This window comes from Antechinus flavipes, chromosome 2 (genome assembly GCF_016432865.1).
Source record: "Antechinus flavipes isolate AdamAnt ecotype Samford, QLD, Australia chromosome 2, AdamAnt_v2, whole genome shotgun sequence".
NCBI lineage: Eukaryota > Metazoa > Chordata > Mammalia > Dasyuromorphia > Dasyuridae > Antechinus > Antechinus flavipes.
In genome coordinates, this window is record NC_067399.1 from 520,883,480 (window position 1) to 520,907,764 (window position 24,285).

Below are 24,285 nucleotides of genomic sequence, written 5' to 3' on the forward strand. Positions count from 1 at the left end.
TGAGTTGTGGAATAATTTAAATACTAGGAAAATTTAATAGGTAGAAAATAGAGACTCAGTGAATATTTTTGAGCAGAAACATGATATAACCAAGTTTAGCATTAGGAAATTTGTTAGATGGGTTAGAAATTTGAAAGATGGGTTGCAGGTGGGAAATAAGTTGTAGTATATTTCAGGCTGATGATTTTGAGAGCCTTTATAAAGGGTACTGCTAAAAAGAAGAAACAGGAGACAGTGGAGTTGAGGTAATATGGAAATAGAAGTACACAAGGTGGTGATTGATTGAATATAAGATTATAAATGTAGAACATATAGGGACCTTATCTAGTATACAACTCTTGTTTTACAGATGAAGTAGCTGAGGTCCAGAGATTGAATCAGTGCTCCAAGGTCACACAAGTAGTAAGGGGCAAAGCCAGAATTCAAATGCTGGTCCTGTGATTCCAAAGTCAGCCCTGTCCTGAGAAGGAAGAGTCAAAGATAACATGAAGGTTTTGAACATAGAGGATTGAGTGAATGGTGGTTCCACTATCAAAATGACAAAGTCAGAAGTAGGAATAGAATTTTTGGGAAAGAAGTACAATTTTGGGAAAGGAAATGGGGTGGTTACAAATTAGGAATGAAAGACAAGAAATGTTCAGTACATTGATAACAACCAAGATCATGAAAGAATAAGCAAAGAACTTCCTGTGAGTGACTGAGTAACTCTTCAGAAGATTTATGGAAACATCCCAGGTGAAAAAGAATAGGAAGTTGCTTTCTGTATTGAGAGAAGTATAGATAACAGGATATCAAGAAAATGAACAAATATTTATATTTTTCTGCTATTTATAAAGAAAAATCTTACATGGAAAGCTGCAATGGTCTTTCTTGTCACCTTGTTTCTTCTCTTCAGTCCATTTTGAATATCACCTTCTTAAATAATTTTTAGCAGACTTAGATGAACTCTTTCACAATACTTCTAAAGAGCAAATCATCATTGATAACATGTTGCAACCCAAAGGGCATCATGCCCTTTGGATTATTTGTAACTTTGATTCTTTTGAGACTGTGATATTCCGTGATTTGCAGATATCTCTGTATTTCCTCTTTGTAGGAAATGACTGGAAAATATTTACAGAAGTTATTTGTATTAAAAAATAGTTCTAATTTACTTTCTTGTGACGTTGGGGAGGACTTTTTGTGACTTGGATGAAGGAAAATTTCAAGTAAATTTTGGTTGATTTATAGCAGAAAGATATTGCCTTTTTCTTTTTCAAGGGAAGAATCACTAATAACGTTTTTGAGTGTATTAATGTTAACAGAATATTTTCCTCACAAAAAACCTCAGAGATAGGCAATTCATATGCCATTATGCCTATTTTATAAAAAAGAAACCTGAGGTCAAAGTGATATTTCCTGTAATCACATAGCTAATAAGTATCAGATCCTAGATTTGAATTTTTGTTTCCTGATTCCAAGAACAGTTTTGTTTTCACTATATCATAATTCCATAATGCATAGTTACTATGTGTTTTTATCTTTAGATTGTTATGTTAAAAAATATTCTGAGATATATTTCACTTTGCCTTTCAGATTGCTAAAACTGAAGGAGATGTTCATTTCTAAGTTTGGATCCATTCCTGAGTTTTATGTCCGGGCACCAGGACGAGTCAATTTAATAGGTATTTAGAAATTCATTCTTTTAATTTTTTGGCTCTAAAATACAAAACTGGCAAATTCTAAATTTGTTTGTGGATGTTTTACTCTTTAATTTTTCCTTGGGGGAGGGAGGTTGAGGAAACAGATTATATGAAATATATGGTTATGGGAATGCTTAAACCTCCCTCTGGGGCTTACTTTTTAAATCTATGTTTGAGGCTCACTTTTTTTGTTCATTATTCCTTTTCTGTGATAAGATAGAATTATATAATATGTGATAGATAGATTTATATAATCTTTGCCAGGAAAGCTGCATACAAGATCGTGAAGAATTGGACATGATGACACACTTTTTACCTTTTCTGTCTTAACATTTTTGCTATCACTTTCTCAAGCATAGACAATCAAACAATTAAAAAAAAAATCAAGTCCTAATTTGTAGCATCCGATGATTTCTGAAGTGATAAAATATTCATAATGAATATTTTCATCTGGCTGTAGCATGCTGTAAACTACAAGAATACTTAAGATGCTTTCTGAATCAGTGATTTCTTTTCTTCTTTTTCTTTTTTTGGATGGGGAGAGAGGATGTGTGTGAGGCAATCAGGATTAAGTGACTTGCCTAGGGTCACACAGCAAATTTCTGAAATTAGATTTGAGTTTCTGATTTCAGGGCTGATGCTTCATTTCATCATTTTTACAAATAGATTCAAAAATGTCACTATTCATGTCACTTTTTCATTGTTTCCTTTTTTTATTTCCCTTCTCCAAGAAGGGAATACATAGAGTATTTGTAGAAAAGTAGCAACCTCTTAGGAAAAGATTCCTTTTAAACTTAATTTTGGGGCTAGGTTGGTAGATTCAGGCATCTCTCTGAGGCTGAAATTACCCATTTTCAAATCATATTTATCATATCACTTTATTTGGATTGCTGTTTTCTATTTTTCTATGTTATGAAAAATCAAAAGAAATCCAACTGCTCTGCATGAACACTAGGAGGAGCACCACATCTAGTCTTTTTATGAACTAATTTTATTTCATTTTGTAATATCCCCTTTCCACCCCCCCCCCTTTTTTTTTTTGGTACTCATGTCATATAATGCCATGACAAAGGTAAAAAAGGAACAGGAAAGACCTCTGAAGTTGAAGGGAGAAGACTTGGGCTTGAAACCTAACTCATTTATTTATTAGCCTTGTGATCTTGGGCCAGTTGTTTAATCTCAGCTTCAGAGTTGTAAAATGGGAGCACATACCTTCCTTGCTTTTATTACTTTCTAGGATTGTCATAAAGGTCAAGTAAGACAGCACTTATGAAAGTATTTCACTTTACAAAGCATTATATAAGTGAAAATTTTAATTTTAGAAGATTTAACAAAAATCTGTTTTCATTCTCCATGTCTTTTTCTCCCCTTCTCTTTCCCCTTCTTCATTCCCCCCTCACACAACCAAATCCCCACCTCATTTGGGTGTGGATGGGGGAAATCCTTGTAACAAATATGAAATTAAATTCTTACATTGTTTGTGTCCTATCTTATCTCCTTTCTGGGGAATTTGGAGGTGAAAATACATCATTGCCAGAAGTTACAGACAGAAGGAACTTGAATTAGGATTTGTCTTTCCCCTTATCCTACCCTCCCCAATACATAACTGCTTTTCTCTTTTTTCCATTGTTCCTGGCTCCTTCATAAGTGAAGCACATGAGAAGGGGGGAATGAGGGGAAAGAAGGAAATAATGGTTTAGGCTCATAGTCCTAGGCTCATGGTCCTAGGCAGGAAGTCTGGTAAAGTATAACTTTTCTGTTTTGTTCTTATCATGAATTAGGGAGGAGGGGGCAGATATTTATATATTTAATATAATTATTGAGGTGTGTGTTCTCATAAAAAGATAAAGATTGTATCATAGGTAATTTCTAGCTCAGTCAGTTTCATTTCCTGTACTGAAACGGGCATAAAGCTATATTTAAAAATCTTGTTACTTTCTCTGTAGGGTCTGTGGAATAATTAATAACTATTTGAAATCCATTCTTGTAAATAAGCTGAGATTTAAAAAATTCTGTGCTCTATAAATGAAGGCCAGTTATAAAGGTTACAGGGTCCTAGAGTTGCCAAAGGTAATCATTTTAAAGATATGTCATAGAAGCCAGAGATACAGTATGAATGAATGAGTGACTGGAGAACAAACCTCAAAGCCAGGGAGACCTGAATCTTTCTCTGACATATATTGACTCTACCACACTATGTAAGTCACTTGTGATTGCAGGCAACTGTTTAACACAGTAAAATGCAGAGCAGGTGCCTGTCTGCATTGGTAGAGGGAGTTTCCTCATCTCCGAGTTCTATGTCAGTGAAATCACTGGTCTATTCTGTATCCTTATCCTTCCAAATCAGATGAGTTCAGCAATTAGCAGGAGACAGGCAGATAGAGCCTTAGAAAGAATGTTGGGTTTGGAGCCTGGTTTTAAATTCTGGCTTACCTGCTAGATGGGAGGTATGACTCCTGTACAAATTAAGGTAGAGGTCATTATGAGCCACAGGGAAAAAAGGAGAAAATCTGAAAAAAATTGTGCTGAAGGAGAATAATTCTGTCTGATGACTGTCTAGGTAAGTACGATCCCTTGAGGAGAAGGTTATAATGAACTCATTCTTTTTTACTCTTGTTTTTTCTTTTTAAATAAGTATTTATTGATATTTTTTGCTTTTATATCGCCCACATTTCTCAGTGGTGACTTATCCCTTATAACAAAGAATAGAAAAAGAGGGAGAAGATGTATTTCTATTAACACCTCCTCACAGTTATTTTGAAAGATAGGAATGTCTGAGATGATCACCACCATTTAGAATTGAGCAAACTAGGACTTGGAGAGGTTTTAATATCAAGGTCACATTGTGTTAAATTACAAATCTAGAATGCAAAATCAGGGTTTCTTGATTCTAATCTTTTTTTTTTCCCAAACTAAATTATGATAGTTTTTGAGTATGAGTTTGTACATAGTTACCCTCACTTTAATCATGATTTGCCATTTACAGAACCTTTCATTTTCATGTTTTGAAGTTTGAGATAGTAATATTTCATCTTTTGGTGAGAATAAGAATTACAAAATTGCTAATAGAACACTATTTTAAGCTTAGTTGTAGGCATCTTATAGGATAAAGTGGGTTTTTGGCAACATGTCTGGATAATTAAAAAAAATAGTTTCTGTAGGTTATGGATGACTAGCATTTGAAAGAAATATAATCTTTTTATGCCTTGTTTCAGGGGAAAAATTATGATTTAATTTCAACTTAAATCCCAGTTATGTAGAAATATGTTTGTCAACAGAAAACAGCCTTCATCATTATTATTATTTTTATATTTTAGAAATTTTATATTTTTTCTAATTGAATGTAAAAATATTTTTAACAATTATTTTTTAAAAATTTGAGTTCCATATTCTCTTAACCTTTCCCTCCCTCCTTCTTGAAAAGGCAAACAATTTGATGTAGATTATACTGTATACATTTTAAAAAAATGGAATGCAGGGGGCAGTTAAGTGGTGCAATGGATAGAGCACCAGCCCTGAAGTTGGGAGGACCTGAGTTCAAATCTGGCCTTAGACACTTAATAGTTCCTAGCTGTGTGACCCTGGGCAAGTCACTTAACTCCAATTGCCTCAACAACAACAACAACAAAAAAATGGAATGCAGCATTCTTTGGAAAGAGTAATTAAACAGTTTAATACTACATCAAGCTTTCTATGTATTTAATGTGTCAAAAACATTTTATAGAAAAAAAGTTAATCTGAGATTTTTGTTTACTGCAAAATACAGATGGACTGTTCATCTAGCTTTCTCCAGATGTCGTTTTCTATTTAAATTTTGTGACTGCTATTTTGTGACTGCTATCAGTGATTATGATAGTAATTGGAGAAAATGTTAACTTATGAGAGAAAAGTGGGAGATTTACATAGGACTTGAATGAGATTTGCTACTTTTGGTTAAACCCACACAAAATTAACTTTCTTCTTTGGCTAGCTGTACTTAATATGTAAACATAATGATTTGAAAAGCATGATTCCATATTAGAAACAATAGCAGAGAAAGACCAACTTGTGTACATATTAGAATGCCCAAAAAACTCTGAAGAGCTCGGGATGTTATTGGTAGTTGGCAGAGGTTTTGGCAGAAGTGTCTAGGATGGAAGAACACTATCACTCTTATTGGTCTTTTTGTATGTTTTGTTTTGTTTTCCCTTGCAATCTGGTGTTGTATGAAATTTTCTCTGATATTGGCATGCCAGTTATTCTTTGATGTCCATGATGATTACAGAATGCTCTTGATTTTCTTTTCTAGGAGAGCACATAGATTATTGTGGCTATGCTGTCCTTCCTGTGGCTCTAGAACAGGATATTCTAATAGCTGTTGAACCTGTGAAAAGTCAAACACTCCACTTGACCAATACGAATCCCAAGTACCTGTGAGTACTTTAGATTTCCATAATTGTCTATATGTCCTGGGTGTTAAAGAACTTTAGAGGTAGAGGGGAGGAATTTGCCATGTTTCTTGTATATTTCTGCTTTCATTGAAATCATTGCTGATTATACATTAAAATATTACACACACACATACATACCATATGCAATTTTATTTTGCTTTTTAGCTACACTTACATTCAATTGGCTTAATTTGGACATTTTTCTTTCATCTTGACTTTCATTCTTGCTTACCTTTGTCAAGAGGCAATCAAAACTTAATGAAACTTAGTAAAAACTAGATTTATTACAAGAGAAATTAATCCAAAGAGTTCATAATCCATCTAGAAGTTTGTATGTTTATGATAGTACAGCAAAGGAAAGAGGAAGAAACACAAATCTCTACCTAAAGGGACATGGAATGAGGTGGAAAGATATAGTAAAGGTGTCCTGAAAGGGAGGAATATGGTTAAGGCAAAAATTACATTCTTTTCCCTTGTAAAATGCTAGACCATGAAGATATGATGATCTGTTTATCTGTTTATCTGCTTATCTAGGCAGCTTTTTAGCCTACTGAAGATTGTCAAGAACCTGTCTTGACTTCCAAAGACACATAGGGAATTCTATTTGGGATGTAAAGAACAAATTAGCGCAATGGGAATTTGTCCTTGACACAAAGACATTCAGAGCCTCCTATACACACTCGGTTTCTGAAAAATATGGCTACTCAAAAAGACAAATTCAGGGAACCCCTTAACATTCTTTAATACCTCATCAGCTACAGTTAGTTCACAGTTGTGATTACTGATGCCTTGTCCTGACTTTTAGGACCAATGCAAGCTGACTGCAGAGTTCACAAAATCTGAGTTTGAAGTCAGTCTCTGTTGGAATAATGATCAAATCCTTTCACAATATATTAAGTAATAGATTGTACATTTTCTGTTTTAAGACCTCTGCTGAGAAAGAAATCCCCAATTTCCTAAGATAATCAATTCCATTTTGGGGTAACTGATGATTATTTAAGTATTAGGAAAGATTGGTAACATGTTTATCCTAAATCTATTCTCTATGTCAAACATCCCTAATTTCTTTAACTGATTCTCACATGAAGTTAACTTGAGAGCCTTCATTATCTTTGTTGCCTTCTTCTGGCTGTTCTATTTTCTCCTATTTCATATGTTTCAAGTTGATGTTTTCTAGTCCTCAGTTTTTTTTATCTGTAAGATGAGAGGGTTGGACTAGATGATCTTTAAAATCTCAGCTATAAGTCCAATGATACTATGACTTTCTATTTTTGAATTAAGAATGAATGTAGTTTAGAAGTTAAAAAGAGACCAGATGTTTATTTTCTTTAAATAATTGTATATATTTTTAGTTGAAGAAAAATATGCAAAATATAGAAGCCTTGTGCTTTATTTAAAATAAATTATAAGTCTTATGAAGTTGGGGGAAGGAAAATGGTAAAGGGGAGAAAAAGTTCTAGTATTTAGAGTAACAAACTGTCATTTCATTTTCTGGTGTTATAGAATTAAGCTAGGAACTAAAGACTGATCAGTATTGTATATGTAATTTTAAAAAATTATCTTAGTGATAAAGAATCTTTTTCATTTGGAAAATTGCAAAGTGCTTTTCACACACTGGCTCATTTGATCCTTTCAATGACCTAAAAAGATGTATCCTACAGGTTTTATTATTTTCATTTTACAGGCAAAAAAAAAAATGAAAGCTTGAGAAACAGAATGGTCATATGTAATGGTCATACTGCTTGTAATATCTGAATCCAGCTCTTTTCTTTATCCAAGTACATTGTCCTTTCTATTAACATAAGACTTCCCTCAAGAATGTATATTTGGAGAAAAACATTAAATCACAACTTCTTGATGAGCAATTTATTTAGGTTTGATTGTAGCCCAAGCTGTCTATATTAGGACTTTGTAACTTCCAGACAGGCCATGATTGAAAATGATTTCTCATGAAAATGTCTTGTAAATTTCAAAGAACTATATAAATGTGACCAGTTATATGTCATTGTTGATTAAAAAAAAAAAGAGAAAAAATGGTTCCTCATTTATTTTCTCACAAAAGTTCCTTTAGAAAGCTTTCTCTTCCACTAGAGTTAAATTTTAATTCTACCTATATCTTGTGAAGGTCTTTTAGCCTCAGTAATCTTTTTTTTTTAAATATCAATAAGATTCATAGAATTATGGCATTAAAAATTTTGGTGAGTTGGAAAGGACCTTAGATATCTTTACTTCAATACTTCCCTGCATTTTATAGATGAAGAAACTGGGGACATTAAATGGTATTAAATGACTGACATATGATCATTTACCCAGGTAGTGAATGGCATAGTTAGAACTAGCAATTAATTTCCAGTCCATTTTTTTCAACTGAGTAGAAATAGCATGGTGCAGTAGTACTATTCTGGAGTTGTAGCACCTAGGCTTGACTCTCAGTTTTGACACTTGTTAAGCTGTGTGACCATACAAAATTCACCTAGGGATCAGAGATTTGGTTTCCTCGTGTATAAAATTTTACCACTTATCTCATAAAATTTTTGTTAATAAAGTGCTCTGAAAAGTGTTTTAAGTTATATAAAGGTGAATTTTTATTGTTCTGCATTAAAATACGTGTGAAAGTATTTTTTCAGTCAATCAACAAGCAATTATATTAAGCTCCAGCCATACTTGTGATGTAAAGAAAAGTATCACTGTTCTGTGCTCTACTGTGGGAAACATGTACATATATAATATTACTCAGGATCACTCGATTCATGTCATAATTTCCTTTGTACCATGTCGCCTCAAGAATTTCTAAAATTTTTTTCCTTCATAGTATTTCATTTTTCCAAATAAATGTAAATATAGTTTTCAACATTCATTTTTGTAAAGCTTTGTGTTCCAAGTATTACTCCCTTCTCTTAACTCTTCCTTCTCCAAGGCAGCAAATAATTTGATATAGGTTAAATATATAAATCCTTTTAAACATATTTCCATTTTTGTCATGTTGTACAAGAAAAATCAGACCAAAAGGGAAAAAAAAACCATGAGAAGGAAGAAAAACAAAAAAACCCAAAAAATAAAAAGGTGAAAATACTACGCTTTTCTTTTTGTAGTGGTAAAGAATTAGAAATAAAGAATTGAAAAAAACAAGTAAACAAACAACAACAGCAAAAACAAAAATACTGTACTTTGTTTCACATTCTGTCTTCATAGATAGTTCTCTCTCTGGAAAGGAATGGTACTTTTCATCATGTTTATTAGAATTGCCTCGAATCACCTTATTGTTGAAAAGAGTCAAGTCCAACACAATTAATCATCACATAAATTTGTTACTGTGTACAGTGTTCTCTTGATTCTTCTCACTTCACTTAACATCAGTTCAAGTAAATCTTTTCAGACTTTTCTGGAATCAACTTGTTCATCATTTCTCATGAAATAACAATATTCCATTACTTTCATATATTGCAGTTTATTCAGCCGTTCTCCAACTGATGGGCATCCACTCAGTTTCTAGTTCTTTGTCACTTCAAAAAGGGCTGCCACAAACATTTTTGCACATGTGGGTCCCTTTCCCTCCTTTAAAATTTCTTTGGGATATAAATAGAAACACTGCTGGATCAAAGGGTATGCCCACTTTGATAGCCCTATGGGCATAGTTTTGCTCTCCAGAATGGTTAGATCATTTCACAACTCCACTAATAATTCATTACTGTCCCATTTTTGCACATTCCTCCAACATTTATTATTATCTCTTCCTGTCATACAGTTGTTTACATCTAACTTTATTTGTGTCAAAAGTCTTTTGTGTGTTTATATAGTTCCTAATTGTGTCTTGGCAGGTAGATTCCCAAATATTTTATGCTGTCTATCTTATTTTAAATAGGCTTTCTCTTTCTATCTCTTGCTGTTGGTGTTTGTTGGTAACATATAGAAATGCTGATGATTTGTGTTTATTTTATATCCTGCAGCTTTGCTAAAGTTAATTGTTTCTAGTGGTTTTTTAATTGACTCTCTAGAATTCTCTAAATATACCATCTTCTCAAATAATGTAAAAAATTTTTTAAAAATCTTTTTAGAATCCCAAAAGCATCAAGTATTATCTATATACAGCAGGTAGATTGTTGGACAGACCAAGTTCTCTTGTCTGTTTGTTTTGTGGGAATTGTAAAAAAAAGCATTTCAAGTCTGAATAAGAACATGGTGAAATAGGAAGTATACTAGAGGTGGACTCAAAGGGCCTGTATTCAAATGTCAACTTTGCTACTTAATACCTATGTGACCCTGGAGACCTATATCATATCTGTTGCTTCATTTATAAAATGAGAGGGTTGGGATAGATAACCTCTTAAATCTGATGAGCATTAAGGATGGGGGGGAGAAAAGGAGATATAGTTTAGAAGTTGCTGTTGTCTAAATTTCTAGTGTAGCACTGAAGTTATAAACTGAGAGCAGGTATTTGCATTTGGATTTTGGTGTAGGAATTTGTTCATTACTATCAAAAGCAGTTGAGCAAGATGTCAAATTGCTTATATGAAATGAGAAAGAAATCCCCATACAGGGAAACTCCCTGTGAATATAGAGCTCAGCTAGAGATATGGTGGCTATAACAGACACTCAAGAAAACAAAAATAGAGGTTGACCAAAAGTTCTCTTGACATTTTGTCAATATTTAGAGTAGAAGGGATTAATTGTGGTCCTATGAGATGCAATCTGTTGGAAGAGCTAATAATAAAAATTGACACATAATACTTTAAAGCTTGCAACATGCTCTGTGTATTTGTATTGCGTGTGTGAGAGATATTAACATGGGCCCAAAGAGGCTCAGGTATTTTATTTGCTCCCTTTCGAACGTCTTCTTTATTTAGGCTTTATTCAAGCTTCAAATTGGATTCAAGACTAGAGGAAGCCTTTAATTGAAGGGTTTAGGCTCCCTTTTATAAAACTCTTTCAGCATATTAAGTTCTTGACTAGATTTTCTCAAAGAGGGAATTAAAAAGGTACTTTGTACAAGGTAAATCAAACTTGGGACAGGTATTTAGTTCCTGAAAACAAGCTCTTGACACAAAAGACATCAACAGAGAAAATGTAAAACAAAATTTGATGACTTATTTTAGAACTATTGTATAATCAGTTAGGAGCAGATAACTTAAAACTCATCTCAACATGAGTCTGTTTGTAGTACTGCTTATTAGACATTTTACTCTTCATCTCAGGTTTTAATTGTTTCCCTCAAAATGTAGGTTTTCTGATAATTCAGTCTAGGGACTTGGGCTCCAATTTTTGCTGATGTTAATAAGTATGTTAATTTCAAACAAACAATTCCATTTTGTTTTAAGCCTCTATCTTGTGATAATTTTTTTTTTTTTTCGGTAATAAGATAAGCATTTGTGTATAGCTTGGCAATGATGTACGTGTCCCCCAAATTTGTCAAAAAATTACTATTGACATGTGTTTTTCAAATCTGGTAAACAAATGATAAGTACTTAGTAATGACGTTAGAAAAGTAAAGTAAAGGATAATTTCCTCTCTTCAAAGACTTAAACAATTGATCACTAATCAGAACTTAGCTGCAATTTGAAATGCTTGTAACTAGAACAAGAGAAAATGAGTACTGGCGGTACTTAACAGTCTGCTCCTGGTTTAATTAAGAGAGCATTTGATTAAGTGCTTGATTAAGAGATACTTCTGTAAACATTTACATGAACTGATGCAAAGTGACATGAGGAGAACCAGTAGATCATTGTACAGGGTAACAACAAGAGTATACGAAAATCAGTTCTGATGGACCTGGCTCTCTTTAACAGTGAGATGACTGAGGCCAGTTCCAGTTGTTTAGTTATGAAGAGAGCCATCTGCACCCAAAGAGAGGACAGTGTGTGGATCACAATGTAGCATTTTCACTCTTTCTGTTGTTGTTTGCTTGCATTTTATTTTCTTTCTCATTTTTTTCCTTTTTGATCTGATTTTTCTTGTGCAGCATAACTGTATAAACATGTATACATATATTGGATTTAACATATATTTTTTACTATGTTTAACATATACTGGATTACTTGCCATCTAGGGGAAGGAGTGGGAGAAAGGGAGGGAAAAATTTGGAACACAGGGTTTTGCAAGGGTCATTGTTGAAAAATTATCCATGCATATGTTTTGAAAATAAAAAGATTGGGCAGCTAGGTAGTGCAGTGGATAGAGCACTAACCCTGAAGTCAGAGGACATGAGTTCAAATCTGACCTCAGACACTTAACACTTCCTAGTTGTGTGACCCTGGGCAAATCACTTAACCCCAATTGCCTCAGCCAAAAAAAAAAAAAAAAGTGATTATATACAATAATGAATGTAGTAAGCCTTAGTGTGCCATTCACCTTAATAAACATTTGTTATAGCACATTGGTTATCTATGCATTATACTTTATATCTTGCATAGTGTATATTTTATATCTTACATACTTTTCACTTGCATAGTGAAGAAATTTTCCTTGTTTCAGTTCTGCTCATTGGACTCAACAGTTCTAAACAGCTTGAACTCAGGAGGTTGCCTTCAAGCCAAGGTATGTTTACTTTGAGACTGATATTTGGTCACCTATTCAGGAAAGAAAATAGAATGGAAAAGACATCCAAGGCCCAGTTGTAAGCTTATTTAATTGAGCCCAACCTCATGGGAGAAGAGGAAAAGGAAGAAACACTATTACTAATCTCTTCATCCCCTTCAAAGAGAGTTTGGTGACAGAGAAGTTTATTTGCCACATGGGAAAGGGGCATAAAGAATGCAAACCAGAAGTTGTTTCTTGTTAGCAGATCCCCTTCCTCTTCTGTCAGAGGGCAGGGAGGACCTAGGAACCACTCAGAACCTTCTGTGCCATACCTAGGCTGTACTCAGTGCTCAATTATTCCTTGAACAGAGGCATCTAGGATGCTCCTTAACCCCAAAGACCCAAGTTTCACAAGGATGGCTGGAATTAGGGAGTTACCCTGCATGCTGTGTTCAACCTATGATACATATAAATTGTCACGTGAGCCTTACACAAATCCTGTGAAGTAAGTAATATGGATATTAGTGTTTTTCTTTGACAGCCAAAGAAACAGAAGTTCAGGTAAAGCGTCTTGCCAGTAGTCACTCGTTTGATATCAGAAGCAAGATTTGAATTCTGGTCTCCCTTATTTCAGGTTCACTGCTATACCAGGGCTTCTTAAACTTTTCCCATTCTCAACTGCTTTTCACCTGAGAATTTTTCCCTACTGAGTCAGTTGGGGTTAAGTGACTTGCCCAGAGTCGCACAGCTAGGAAGTGTTTAGCGTCTGAGGGCAGATTTAAACTCAGGTCCTCCTGACTTCAGGGATGGAGCTCTATCCACTGCACCATCTAGCTGCTCCAACCTGAAAAAAATTTTATGTGACTTTAGATATATAAATATATAAAATAATAAAGCATAATTTTGCAACCTTCATATTTAGTTACGAGGTTGCAACCCATAGTTTGTGTGCTGTGCAAAAATGCATCTCTAATATTGTGTTCAGCTGCGTGCCACAGTTTAGCAAAGATGCCAACAAGCTAGAGCTTGTTCAAAGGAGCGGCACTGATATGGTGAAGGAACTAGATCATGCCATAGGAGTTTTAATTGAATGAACAGAGCTTGTTTATCCTGAAGAAGAAATGACTTGCATTAAGGAAGAGTAGAAACATAAGAGCAGTTTTCCAGTTCTAAAGGTAGTTATATGAAAGACAGATTAGGCTTGTTTTGTTTGGCTACAAAAGGCAAATCTGGGAGCAAAAGGCAGAGGTTTCTGAGTGGCAGATTTTCAATGATTGAAGAAAGATCTTGATAAATAGAACAATCTAAATGGCTATCTTGTCTCTAATACACTGTTGGTGGAACTGCAAACTGATCTAGCCATTTTGGGGAACAATCTATAATTATATCATATTATTATATATATTATATGTAACATCTGTATATATAATATGTATTATATATAATGATATAAATATAAGTTATTCAACTGAGTATATGTATCCTTCAACCCAGAAATACCATTATTAGGTCTGTTTCCAAAAGTGATCAGGGTAAAAAGAAAAGAACCTTTATGTTCAAAACCCTTTAGAGCAGCTCTCTTTGTGGTGGCAAAGAATTAAAAATTGAAGGGATGATCATTAATTGAGGAATGGCTAAACAAATTGTGGTATATGATTATGATGGAATACTACTGTATTATAAGAAATGATGAGCAAGTTGGTTTTAGAAAAACATGGAAAGATTTCCATGAAATGTAAAGAGTGAAATGAGCAGAACCAAGAGACTGTTTTATATAGTAATTACAATATTGTTTGAAGAGGAACTGTGAATGACAAAGCTGTTCAAGTTTTCAAATTAATTACAAAAGACTTATGAAAGAAGATGCTATCTGTCTTCAGAGAAAGAACTGATAAGTGGAAGTATGCATAGTATATGTTTATATATATGCATACATATATTCTCTATATGTTTCTGTCAAAAGGTGGCTTTCTTTAGTGCAGGTGGGAAGGGAAGAAGGGATACAGTTTGGAACCTAATATATAACAAAAAATAAATTAAGTTGAAATAATAAATTGAATTAAAAAAAAAGATTGTCATGAAAAGTAGTAAGTTTCTTATTTCTAGAGGTCTTCAAGCCAAGGCTGAATGACCACTTGTTGAGGTGTTTTTGAAAGAATTCCTCCTTGGGAATAGGTTGGGCTGAGTGATATATTCCAATTCTGAGATTCTATATCTATTCTTCCCTGAAAGCATTATATGGTAATCTCACACTAAAAGGTATTGGTTAGTTTTCATACTCCTTATACAGTATCGTGACTTCATACTTTTGTTTATTGCTATTGGTTTTGTATTCACCATTCAGCACAGCTTGTGTGTAAACTTGGAGATTTTACTGTGTAAAGAAAAATCCCAACACTAATCCTTCAGTGTCCTATTTTAATACTTTCTATCTATGGAAATGTCTTTTTATCCCCAATCTTTTTTTTTTCCTGTCTCCAAGCCATTTATTTATCCATAACAAAACATTTCCCCAACTGTACCCTTAAAAACAAAAACAGAACAGAATAAAAAAAAATAGCCTTTGGGATGAAATAGTTTTGGGTTTGCAATAATGTCAGATTAAGCTGTTTATTTGAAGGCCTGAATGGAGTCAACTTCATCTTTTATTTTTCTCCTAAAAATTGTCATTGAAAACAATCTTTTTATGCTACTATATCTCACTAAGATTAAGTAGGTCAGTATATGTCAAAAAATTCAGCTTTCACAAAGTCAAAATATTTTAATTCTTGTATTTATTGGGTGAATGTGCGGTATATGTCTGTGATATACACAGAGAGAGAGAGAAAGAGAGAGAGAGAGAGAGAGTGTGTTTAAAACTACACTAAGACTTTTGGTATACCATGTACATAAGAATAACACATACATTATATATATAGTATTATATATTATATGTATGTGCTATTATACATTGTACAAATATAATATTTATATATGGGGTATATATGTTGGTGTGTGTGTATATATACACACATACACATATATATGTATGTATATAGATCTGTCTCAAGTTGTGATTTCATCAGTATGAAGAACTTTTGGCATGGAAACTCCTCCCACTATTGCAGATCTGTAGTTGCTGTATAATTTATAGTCAGAGAGTGGCCTATGGGCACCAAGAGAGAAGGAAAGAAAAGAATATGAAATTCAAAATTTTTGTTACTTTAACATCTCATATTTGGTAAAGACAGAAATGACTAAATTAGATAGAAATTTGGGGATCTATGGCATAATTCACTTATTGATACATTTCTCTTTCTTAAAATCGATAACTAAGGAGAGTCTTTAATCAAAACAGACCAGTAGAGGTCATCTTACTTCTTGCATATTTCTAGTCTTATTATTGCTATCTATGTTTTTGACTTGGTAAAGTTTATGAAGTTTTCTTCTAGTGGCTGATCATTTCTGATGACCAACACCATTCTGGGGCAGAATTAGGCAGTTTTTTCTTCTTTTTTCTTTATGCACTGTATTTTCTTTATCCCTTCTGCTATCTTTTCACATCTCCATAGGTCTTCATTTCTTGAGTTAATCAAAAGGAAAGAACTTTTTCTGTTAAATTAGCTCATTAGGTAAAGTGTTAGCTGATAATAATTCATTGTATTGTCTCTCCTATGGAATATTTGCATTCTTTAATTTGGGACTTCTGAAGACCAATTTACTATTTTAAAAAACTTTTATTGATATATTTTTTACCTCCTATATTTCTTTCTGGATCCTTTTTTTTTTCTTTTTCCAGAGAGCCATCCCAAAGGATTTTTAAAAAATAAAAATAAGAGGAAAAAGAGAACAATTTTCAGTAAAATCAATGTAGTTTAAAAAAAATCTAACATTATGTACAAAATGTTCCATAGCCATACCTCTCTTCCCACCCTCTACCCCCTTCTGCAAAGGAATGTTGAAAAGTGTCTTTTCATATCAAATTACTTTTGAGAATTAAAGGACATGATTTTCTGATGGTAAAATGTCAGTGCAAAATGTGTGAGGGAGGGATCGCAAGGGAGTCTTTTCAGAGATTACATCTATTTTGTTCACTTGTACATATCTTGCTGCAAATTTGAAGAATTATTTCTCTAAAATTAAAAGCTCTAACATTAGCCAAACTCTCTGATTACTTAGTTTAATGGTATGAATGTCCAGAGCATTTTAATTTAACAACTTTGCTTCAATTTAGAATCACATTAGTGTGTACAAAAGCTAAAAGAGACATGGAAAAATTGGGTTAGGAATTTAGTGTTTTCCTGAAATAAGGCTTCCCAAAGAATTAAAATTCAATAGTTGAAAAAAAAAATTGAGACATAATCTTGTCCTTCCCTTTCTTTGTTATCTCCTGTGACTCTCTCTTGTTTTTAGGATAAAATGCAAATATTTCTGATGGGCTTTCAACTCCAACCCAATTTTCCAGACTCACTTATTTCCATTACTCATTCATGTATCTATACTCAAACCAAACTGACTGGCTTTTTTTTGTGGTATAGGAGAATACTTAATTGTTTTCTAAGCAATTATTTAAAGCAATTAAATTAATTAAATCAACTAATTAGTTTAAGCAATTATTTTTAAAGTAAATACCTTTACTCAAACTGTTTCCCATGCAGGGATGTTGTATACCTTTACTCAAACTGTTTCCCATGCAGGGATGTTGTTTCTCTTTACCTTGCCTTTTGGCATCCCTAATTCCTTTCAAGGTTCTGCCCCGACTTTCCACCCCTTTTCCCTCCAACCTTCAGCTTACTTTGAATTTCCTTTTCAGGTACTTGTGTGCTCTCTATACTATGTCAGTTGACTAAAAACTCCTTGAGGTCAGGGACTGTTTTGTTTTTGTCTTTGAATCTCCTGTGCTTAACACAATACCTAGATTTAACAATTAAGAGACCTTCTGTAACTTTGGAGAGAGTAGTTTTGATTGAATGTTGGTTGAGGTGGGGAGCCAGTTTATAGAGACTTAAAAAAAAGTGAGAGGAGAGGAAGTGGAGTAATGAATCCTTAAAAAGTGTCCTTGTAATGCCGGAGAAACTGAGGCAGCATAGAGATTAGAGAGTATTTAATAATTTATTAAATGGAGAGATTTACTGGAACCAAATGGTCCTGGGTCTGAATGAGACTATCCTCTCCAAGAATCCAGCAAACAGTTCTCAATGACATATATACACATGGCTCAGACACAAAGGGTAGACTGAGGCAGGGGTGGAGTCAGGGTGCTGAGAGTGGGAGTGAGATTCTGACAGGGTGGGGTGAGCCACCAGAGATGGAATGACATAATTAGGGGGAAGGCACTCCAGACACTGGGAGAGGCATCTTGATAAGACAGTATCTGACATTCCAATAGCTTGGGAGTGGGAGAGAGATTTGCATATTCTAAAACATAAGATCTTTTATCCTTATCAAGTATTCTGATAAAGAGGGAGGGGAGGTTTTGCAGAACTGAGAAGCAGGGTAACCAAGGCAGGACTGAGTCAGGATAATTAAGGAAACTGAGTCAGGACAATAAAAGATAACTGTGGCATAACATCTTTTGAATTGTTGTTGCTTTGATTGGTCATTTCCTGGCCATGTCTTTTTTTTTTTTTTTTTAATTTTAATAGCCTTTTATTTACACGTTATATGTATGGGTAACTTTATAGCATTGACAATTGCCAAACCTCTTGTTCCAATTTTTCCCCTCCTTCCTCCCACCCTTCCCCCAGATGGCAGGATGACCAATAGATGTTAAATATATTAAAATATAAATTAGATACACAATAAGTATACATGACCAAACCGTTATTTTGCTGTACAAAAAGAATCAAATTCTGATATATTGTACAATTAGCCTGTGAAGGAACGCAAAAATGTAGGTGCAAAAATATAGGTATTGGGAATTCAATGTAATGGTTCTTAGTCATCTCCTAGAGTTCTTTCACTGGATGTAGCTGGTTTAGTTCATTACTGCTCCATTGGAACTGATTTGGTTCATCTCCTTGCTGAGGATGGCCAGGTCCATCAGAATTGGTCATCATATAGTATTGTTGAAGTATATAATGATCTCCTGCTGGCCATGTCTTTTTGTGGGACTGGATTTCTTACCTTGTCCTTATCACAACCCTTACACAGGAAGTGCTTTTCTGAGTCATTGTCTTTGTCTTTAAGAAATTTTGTGAAAGAACCAAAGAATTGGGACTGGTTTGTTAGTAAACATTTGAAAACATCACTTTGAAACCAACAAAATATCCACAAGATTTTGCAATAAAAAATTATGTCCAGATCCGGAGATCTTTATCAAAGAGAAATTATTAATTTATTTTGTAACAAAGTTCCTAAATAAGATATTCAATAATAATAACAACAACAAAAGACAATTGCACTCAGACTTTCTTCTTTCACCCTACAGAATGTGAAATCATAATAAAGCCTTTAATTTTGAGAGAACTACTAAATTAGGGGAAACTTTATTCTAACATAAAATTTGTTTATAAGTTCTGCCCTGCATATCCTGTTTTCCTGAAAATTTGAAGAATTTATTTCCCTAAATTAAAAGCTCTAACATTATTCAAACTCTCTGACTATTAAATTTAAAGGTACTAATGTCCAGAACATTTAACTTAGCTATCATGGGGTTGTTTCAGTTTAGATCACAAAAGCTAAAAGGGACATGGAAAAACTGGGTTAGGACTTTAGAATGTTCCTGAAATAATGCTTCTCAAAGAATAAAACACATTAGTTTTAAAAAAAAAAAATTGAGACAGAATCTTGTATATATTGAAGTATACAAAAAGAAGAAATTTTTCTTAAAACTTCTGCACTGTTTGACTGGAGAGGGGAAAGGAAAAATAGATAATATAAAATAATTTACTTTTTAAAAACCTCCCCAAGTTTCTCTTATTGAGAATATCTTCTATTCTTTGGTTAGGGAGAAGTGCCCACAATCTGAAGTCAAAAGATTTGGTTTCCTAAAACAGAACTTATTGGTGAAAAATTATAGCAACTCAATGTTGTTGGTTCAAAAAACTTTAAATATTAAATGATCTCTGAGAAGAAGTCAAAAGAAATTACTCTCAACACTCACACAGTATCTTGGATGAATCCTCAGTTGAAATGAGGATGAGACATGGACCAGAATTATATAGCATAGACGGGCTGGGAGGAATTGTATTGCATATTTCTGCAATTTCTGCAAAGAACATGAGATATAAGAATCACTTGAATATTTGAGAATACCTGTTTCATATAAGTTTAAGAATGTTTTAGGCCACTGACTTATTAGTCATTGGAAAAAGAATTGAGAGTAGCAGATATTTACTGAGTGCCTATGCTTTATAGGGAGCAGTTAGTTCTCTTACAATTGAAACTTGTCCAAATCAAATCATGTACACAGAGTCATGGTGTACAAGACAATATTCAGAAAGATTTAGTTGAATGTAAACTCCTCCAGGACTGGGACTCTTTTTTCCTTTTATCCCTAGTACCTAGCAAAGTGTTTTGCACATAAGAGATAATGTATATTTGTTGGGAGAAATATGAATGGCTCTGCCCATGAGAGTGAAAAGGAGGCAAGGATTCATAGGTTGGAAGATACAGCATTTTAACTGTGTATTGAAGGATAGCTAGTTAGTGAAGGTAAGGAGAAGGAATTTTAGTAATTGATAAAGTGCATTTATTAAATACCTACTATGTTTTATGTTTTAGGCATTGTTAAGTACTGGATGACATAAAGAAAAGCAGAGGATAGTCCCTGTTTTTAAGAAGTTTATAGTCTAATGGAAGAGGGGAGAAACATGTAAATAATCATGTACAAACAAGACATAGAAGATAAATTGGAAATGACCACAAAGGGAAGGAACTAGCATTTAAGGGAGGCCTGGAAAAGCTTCTTATAAGAATGTGGGATTTTATTAAGGACTTACTACCAAGAAATGAAGATGAGGAAGAAAAGGATCCAAGTCATGGAAATGCACAAATTAGGGAAGCTGAACATCTCGTGTGAGGAACAACTATGAGGAGGCCCCTGGAGTATATAGAGCAGAGAGGAATACAATATAAAAAGAGTAGAAAAGAAAGAGAGGGCCTGTTATAAAAGGCTTTGAATGTCAAAGATTTTATATCTATATTTTATTTATTAAATATAAGGATGACATGATCAGATCTGTGTTTTAGGAAGATCTACTTAACAGCTGAGATATGAGGATGGATTGACATGAGGAGAGATTTGAGGTAGGGAGGCTATTGTTGTAGTTCAGGCATGAGATAATGAGGGCCTGCACCTGAGTGATGGCAAGGTTGGATGAGAGAAAGGGATTTATACAATGTAGAATTGATAAGATTCCATAAATGTATTATATTGGCAGGGGTGGAGTGTAACTCAGCCTATACATAGCAAATATTAATCATTAGTAGTCAAGAATATTTATAAATCACATTCATATCATGAATGAAAGAACATACTTTTAATACTTGAATTGTTGACATCCCGAGTTTTCTTGCCCAAGTTGTCTCCCTTTACTTCTGATTACTACTGAAGATAAATCCTGTCTCTTGTAGCACCCTTCCCATGTAGCAGAAGAAAAAAGGGTGATAATTTCCTTCCTACCGTTTGAGGCAATTGCACCTACCCAAACTGACTACTCAGGAGTCACTCCAAATGATGTACAGAAGGAATTTATTAGAATCTCGAGAAGCGGACCGTCCTGGCTTGTGGGCCCGAAAGGACAGCAAAAATACCCACAGGAGGAGAGTCATTCACTTGAAGATGTTTACAACTTTTATACATTTCAGACAAAGAACCCCCCAAATCCCACCCTTTACAGGCTGTGATTGGTTACATAAACCTTTATCTCCTTATTTGGTCAGTGGAATGCAGTGAAAAAGGTGATATACAGTTTTGGCCACTTAATTCCTTCTTTGGACAATGGAATGCAGTCCAGGTCTCATCTAAAATCACGTGACTGGGGCCTATAGGCCTGATCTACTTCAGTTAACAGTCTCTGATCAATATGTGCTTAATCTGTAAGTTCTTCACCTTTCCACACACTACCAACTTGACCATTTTCCTTGTCTCATTTCTATGCCCTTTCCCTAAGGATAACCCTGAATCTTCAGATCTTTCCCCTCTACCTGTGTAGTCTATAGCCAGAGCTCTTTTTAACTCAAAGTAAAACCTTCAGTCTCTACCTTCTCAGTACCTAGTCTCAATTCTTAAGTAATCCACAGAATAAGTTATTTCTCTTATAGTTTTCTTCCCTCTTATTATTCTTATTAATAGTTATAACAAAAACAACAACTAATATAGGTATGTATTTGTGATATACACACACATACATATAAAAACCTATTATGTGCTAAGCACTTTTTACAAATGTTATTTGATCCTCAGGACAATCTTAGGAAGATTTTGAACTCGGGTCCTCCTGACCCCAAGCCCAGCATTCTGAGGCTCTCTGTTCTTGTTTTAGTAAGATGCTTAGGACATTTTTTTTTGGTAGAACTTGCCCATTTATATTCTGTATTTCCTTAATTTTACGTGGGAGGATAGTGAATATTTGTTAACATTTAAACTGCAATTAATACTCTGGGAAATTTCATTCTCAAGGCAGTTATTTCTTCCATGAACATCTTGAAGACATATCCACATAAATCAGGATAATATCATCTATTTGTTTTGGCTGAATCCCTATGAAAAGAATTTGTATAAGTTAAAACTTAAGGTAAGCAATACCAACATTCTTTTAAGGAATACCTGAGTAGAATTGCCTCATCTATGATGAATAAAACCTAGAAAGAAGACTATTTCTGTCTAGTAAGGCACAACTCTCACTACTTAACTATTACTTTGTTCATTTGTGAGTTGAATAGACTTTTGTCAACCTTGATATTAATTGATATGATTCTAAATTTCTGTGGGAAAGATCACATTTGTGTATGTAGAACTGGCAATTGGATCCCATAACAATCTCTGCATTTTTTTTCTTTTCCTGCATTGTTTTCTTTAAAAAAAAAATTATCTTTTGCTTTTCTGTTGTATTTATTTCCAAATAAATCCCTCTTCTTCCTTAGAGCTTGTAACAAAAAATTAACAAAGAAAGATGAGGAAAAAAATTAACATATATAGGCTATGTGCTAGGCACTGTACTAAGCACTTTGTTTAAGAGGTAGGAAAGTAATTTTATCATCACTCTTCTAAATTCATGATAGGTCATAAGTGAAACAGGGAAACTGAGGACTTCTTAGAATAATAACTGAATAATTCAAGACTCAGCACCAAGGGTCTGTTTAATTAGGCTTTGGGAAGAAGAGCAAAGATTTACTTTTCCAGAGGAAATACCTGAGGTAACCCCTTGACCTTTATTCACCTGCTGAGAGAAGAATGTGCCTAGAGGTATTCTAGAAGTCTCTAAACTTGCTATTTCTATTTGTTGATTGAGAAAGCCTGAGGTAAACCAAGTCTCCTTAGTTATTTTAGAAACCTTTAACCCCTCTGGCTTAGTTGATTACTTATCTCTAAATAAATCTCCTTATTGTATGGGATTATGTGGTTTCTCATAAAATCATTAACTAAGGTAGATTGAACCTATAACCTAAATTTTAGTTTATGAAGGTCTGATTGGATTTGGGAAAAATAAAATTCTTTGTACAAACATTACAATAGAGTGCTCATATCAGCTCAAGCAAGCATTTGCAAATATTATAACTAGCTGAACACAATAAATTTAGGCAAACACACTTGCAATAAGTCAATTAAATCAGCTTGACTAGAATTTAGCAAACCTTTTCTACTTCCACTTGAAATGCAGTGAAAATTAACTGGATAAGGGGAAGTGGTCATGGGTTCCTATAACTATTTAATGGGTCTAACTCCGTAATCATCAGCCTCCTCTCTCTGGGAACTCAGTGAGTGGACTGCCCACTTCTTTCAAGATTCTAATAAAGCTTCTGATCTTCACTTTGAGAAATCTCTGAGTAGTAATTTTGAATTAGGGGTTGTGTTTCCATCCCACACAGTCATTTCTGAATTCGTTCTTAAGGCTCACCCTCTTGTTTTTCCTCAAAATGTTGGGATCATTGAGTATATTGTTTTCCTGATTCTGCTCATTCATTTAACTGTCATATAAGTCCTTTGAGGTTTTTCTGAATTTCTCCCATTTACCTTTTTTTTTTTTTTTTTAATAGTGCAGTATTCTGCTATTGCATTTCTGTGTCATAATCTGTCCATTTATTTCCTAATTAATGGGCACCCACTTTGTCTGAAATTCTTTGGTACAATAAAAATTGCTGCAGTAAATATTTGTGTACATATTTTTGTACATATTGTGCTTACTTACTGAAATTCCTCTAAATATCAAGACAGTCCATGCATTTTTAGGGAGACACTAGTAACACTGTATATCTTATGTTGTATGATTTCTCTAGGGCAAGGTTTTCCAGCCTAAATTCTACTGTGCTTTGGTAAATTTCCTGTGTGGACCACTTTATTCTGTGTAATCTCAATCTGGCAGTTCTTATTGGACCAGGGAGTAGGAATAGGAGCTAGGGGTTGAGGGAGAAGGAAGAAAATAGAAGGAATTGGGGTATTTTTTGCTTCATGGATTTTAAGTAGTGACTTTTTGATAATAAAATTTTTGTGAGCTGGTAAATATTTGCTCCACATT

The 24,285-nt window shown here is 33.9% G+C and overlaps 1 protein-coding gene across 1 annotated transcript in view; it reads left to right on the forward strand.

Annotated features, from left to right (window-relative positions):
- The window catches only part of GALK2 (galactokinase 2), a 155,260-nt gene that overhangs the window by 13,929 nt on the left and 117,046 nt on the right, over window positions 1-24,285 (forward strand). The window contains exons 2-3 of the mRNA XM_051980609.1: window positions 1,576-1,664; window positions 5,971-6,094. Of these exons, the coding sequence (XP_051836569.1) occupies window positions 1,576-1,664; window positions 5,971-6,094 (213 nt within the window). The remainder of the gene's footprint in view (window positions 1-1,575; window positions 1,665-5,970; window positions 6,095-24,285) is intronic.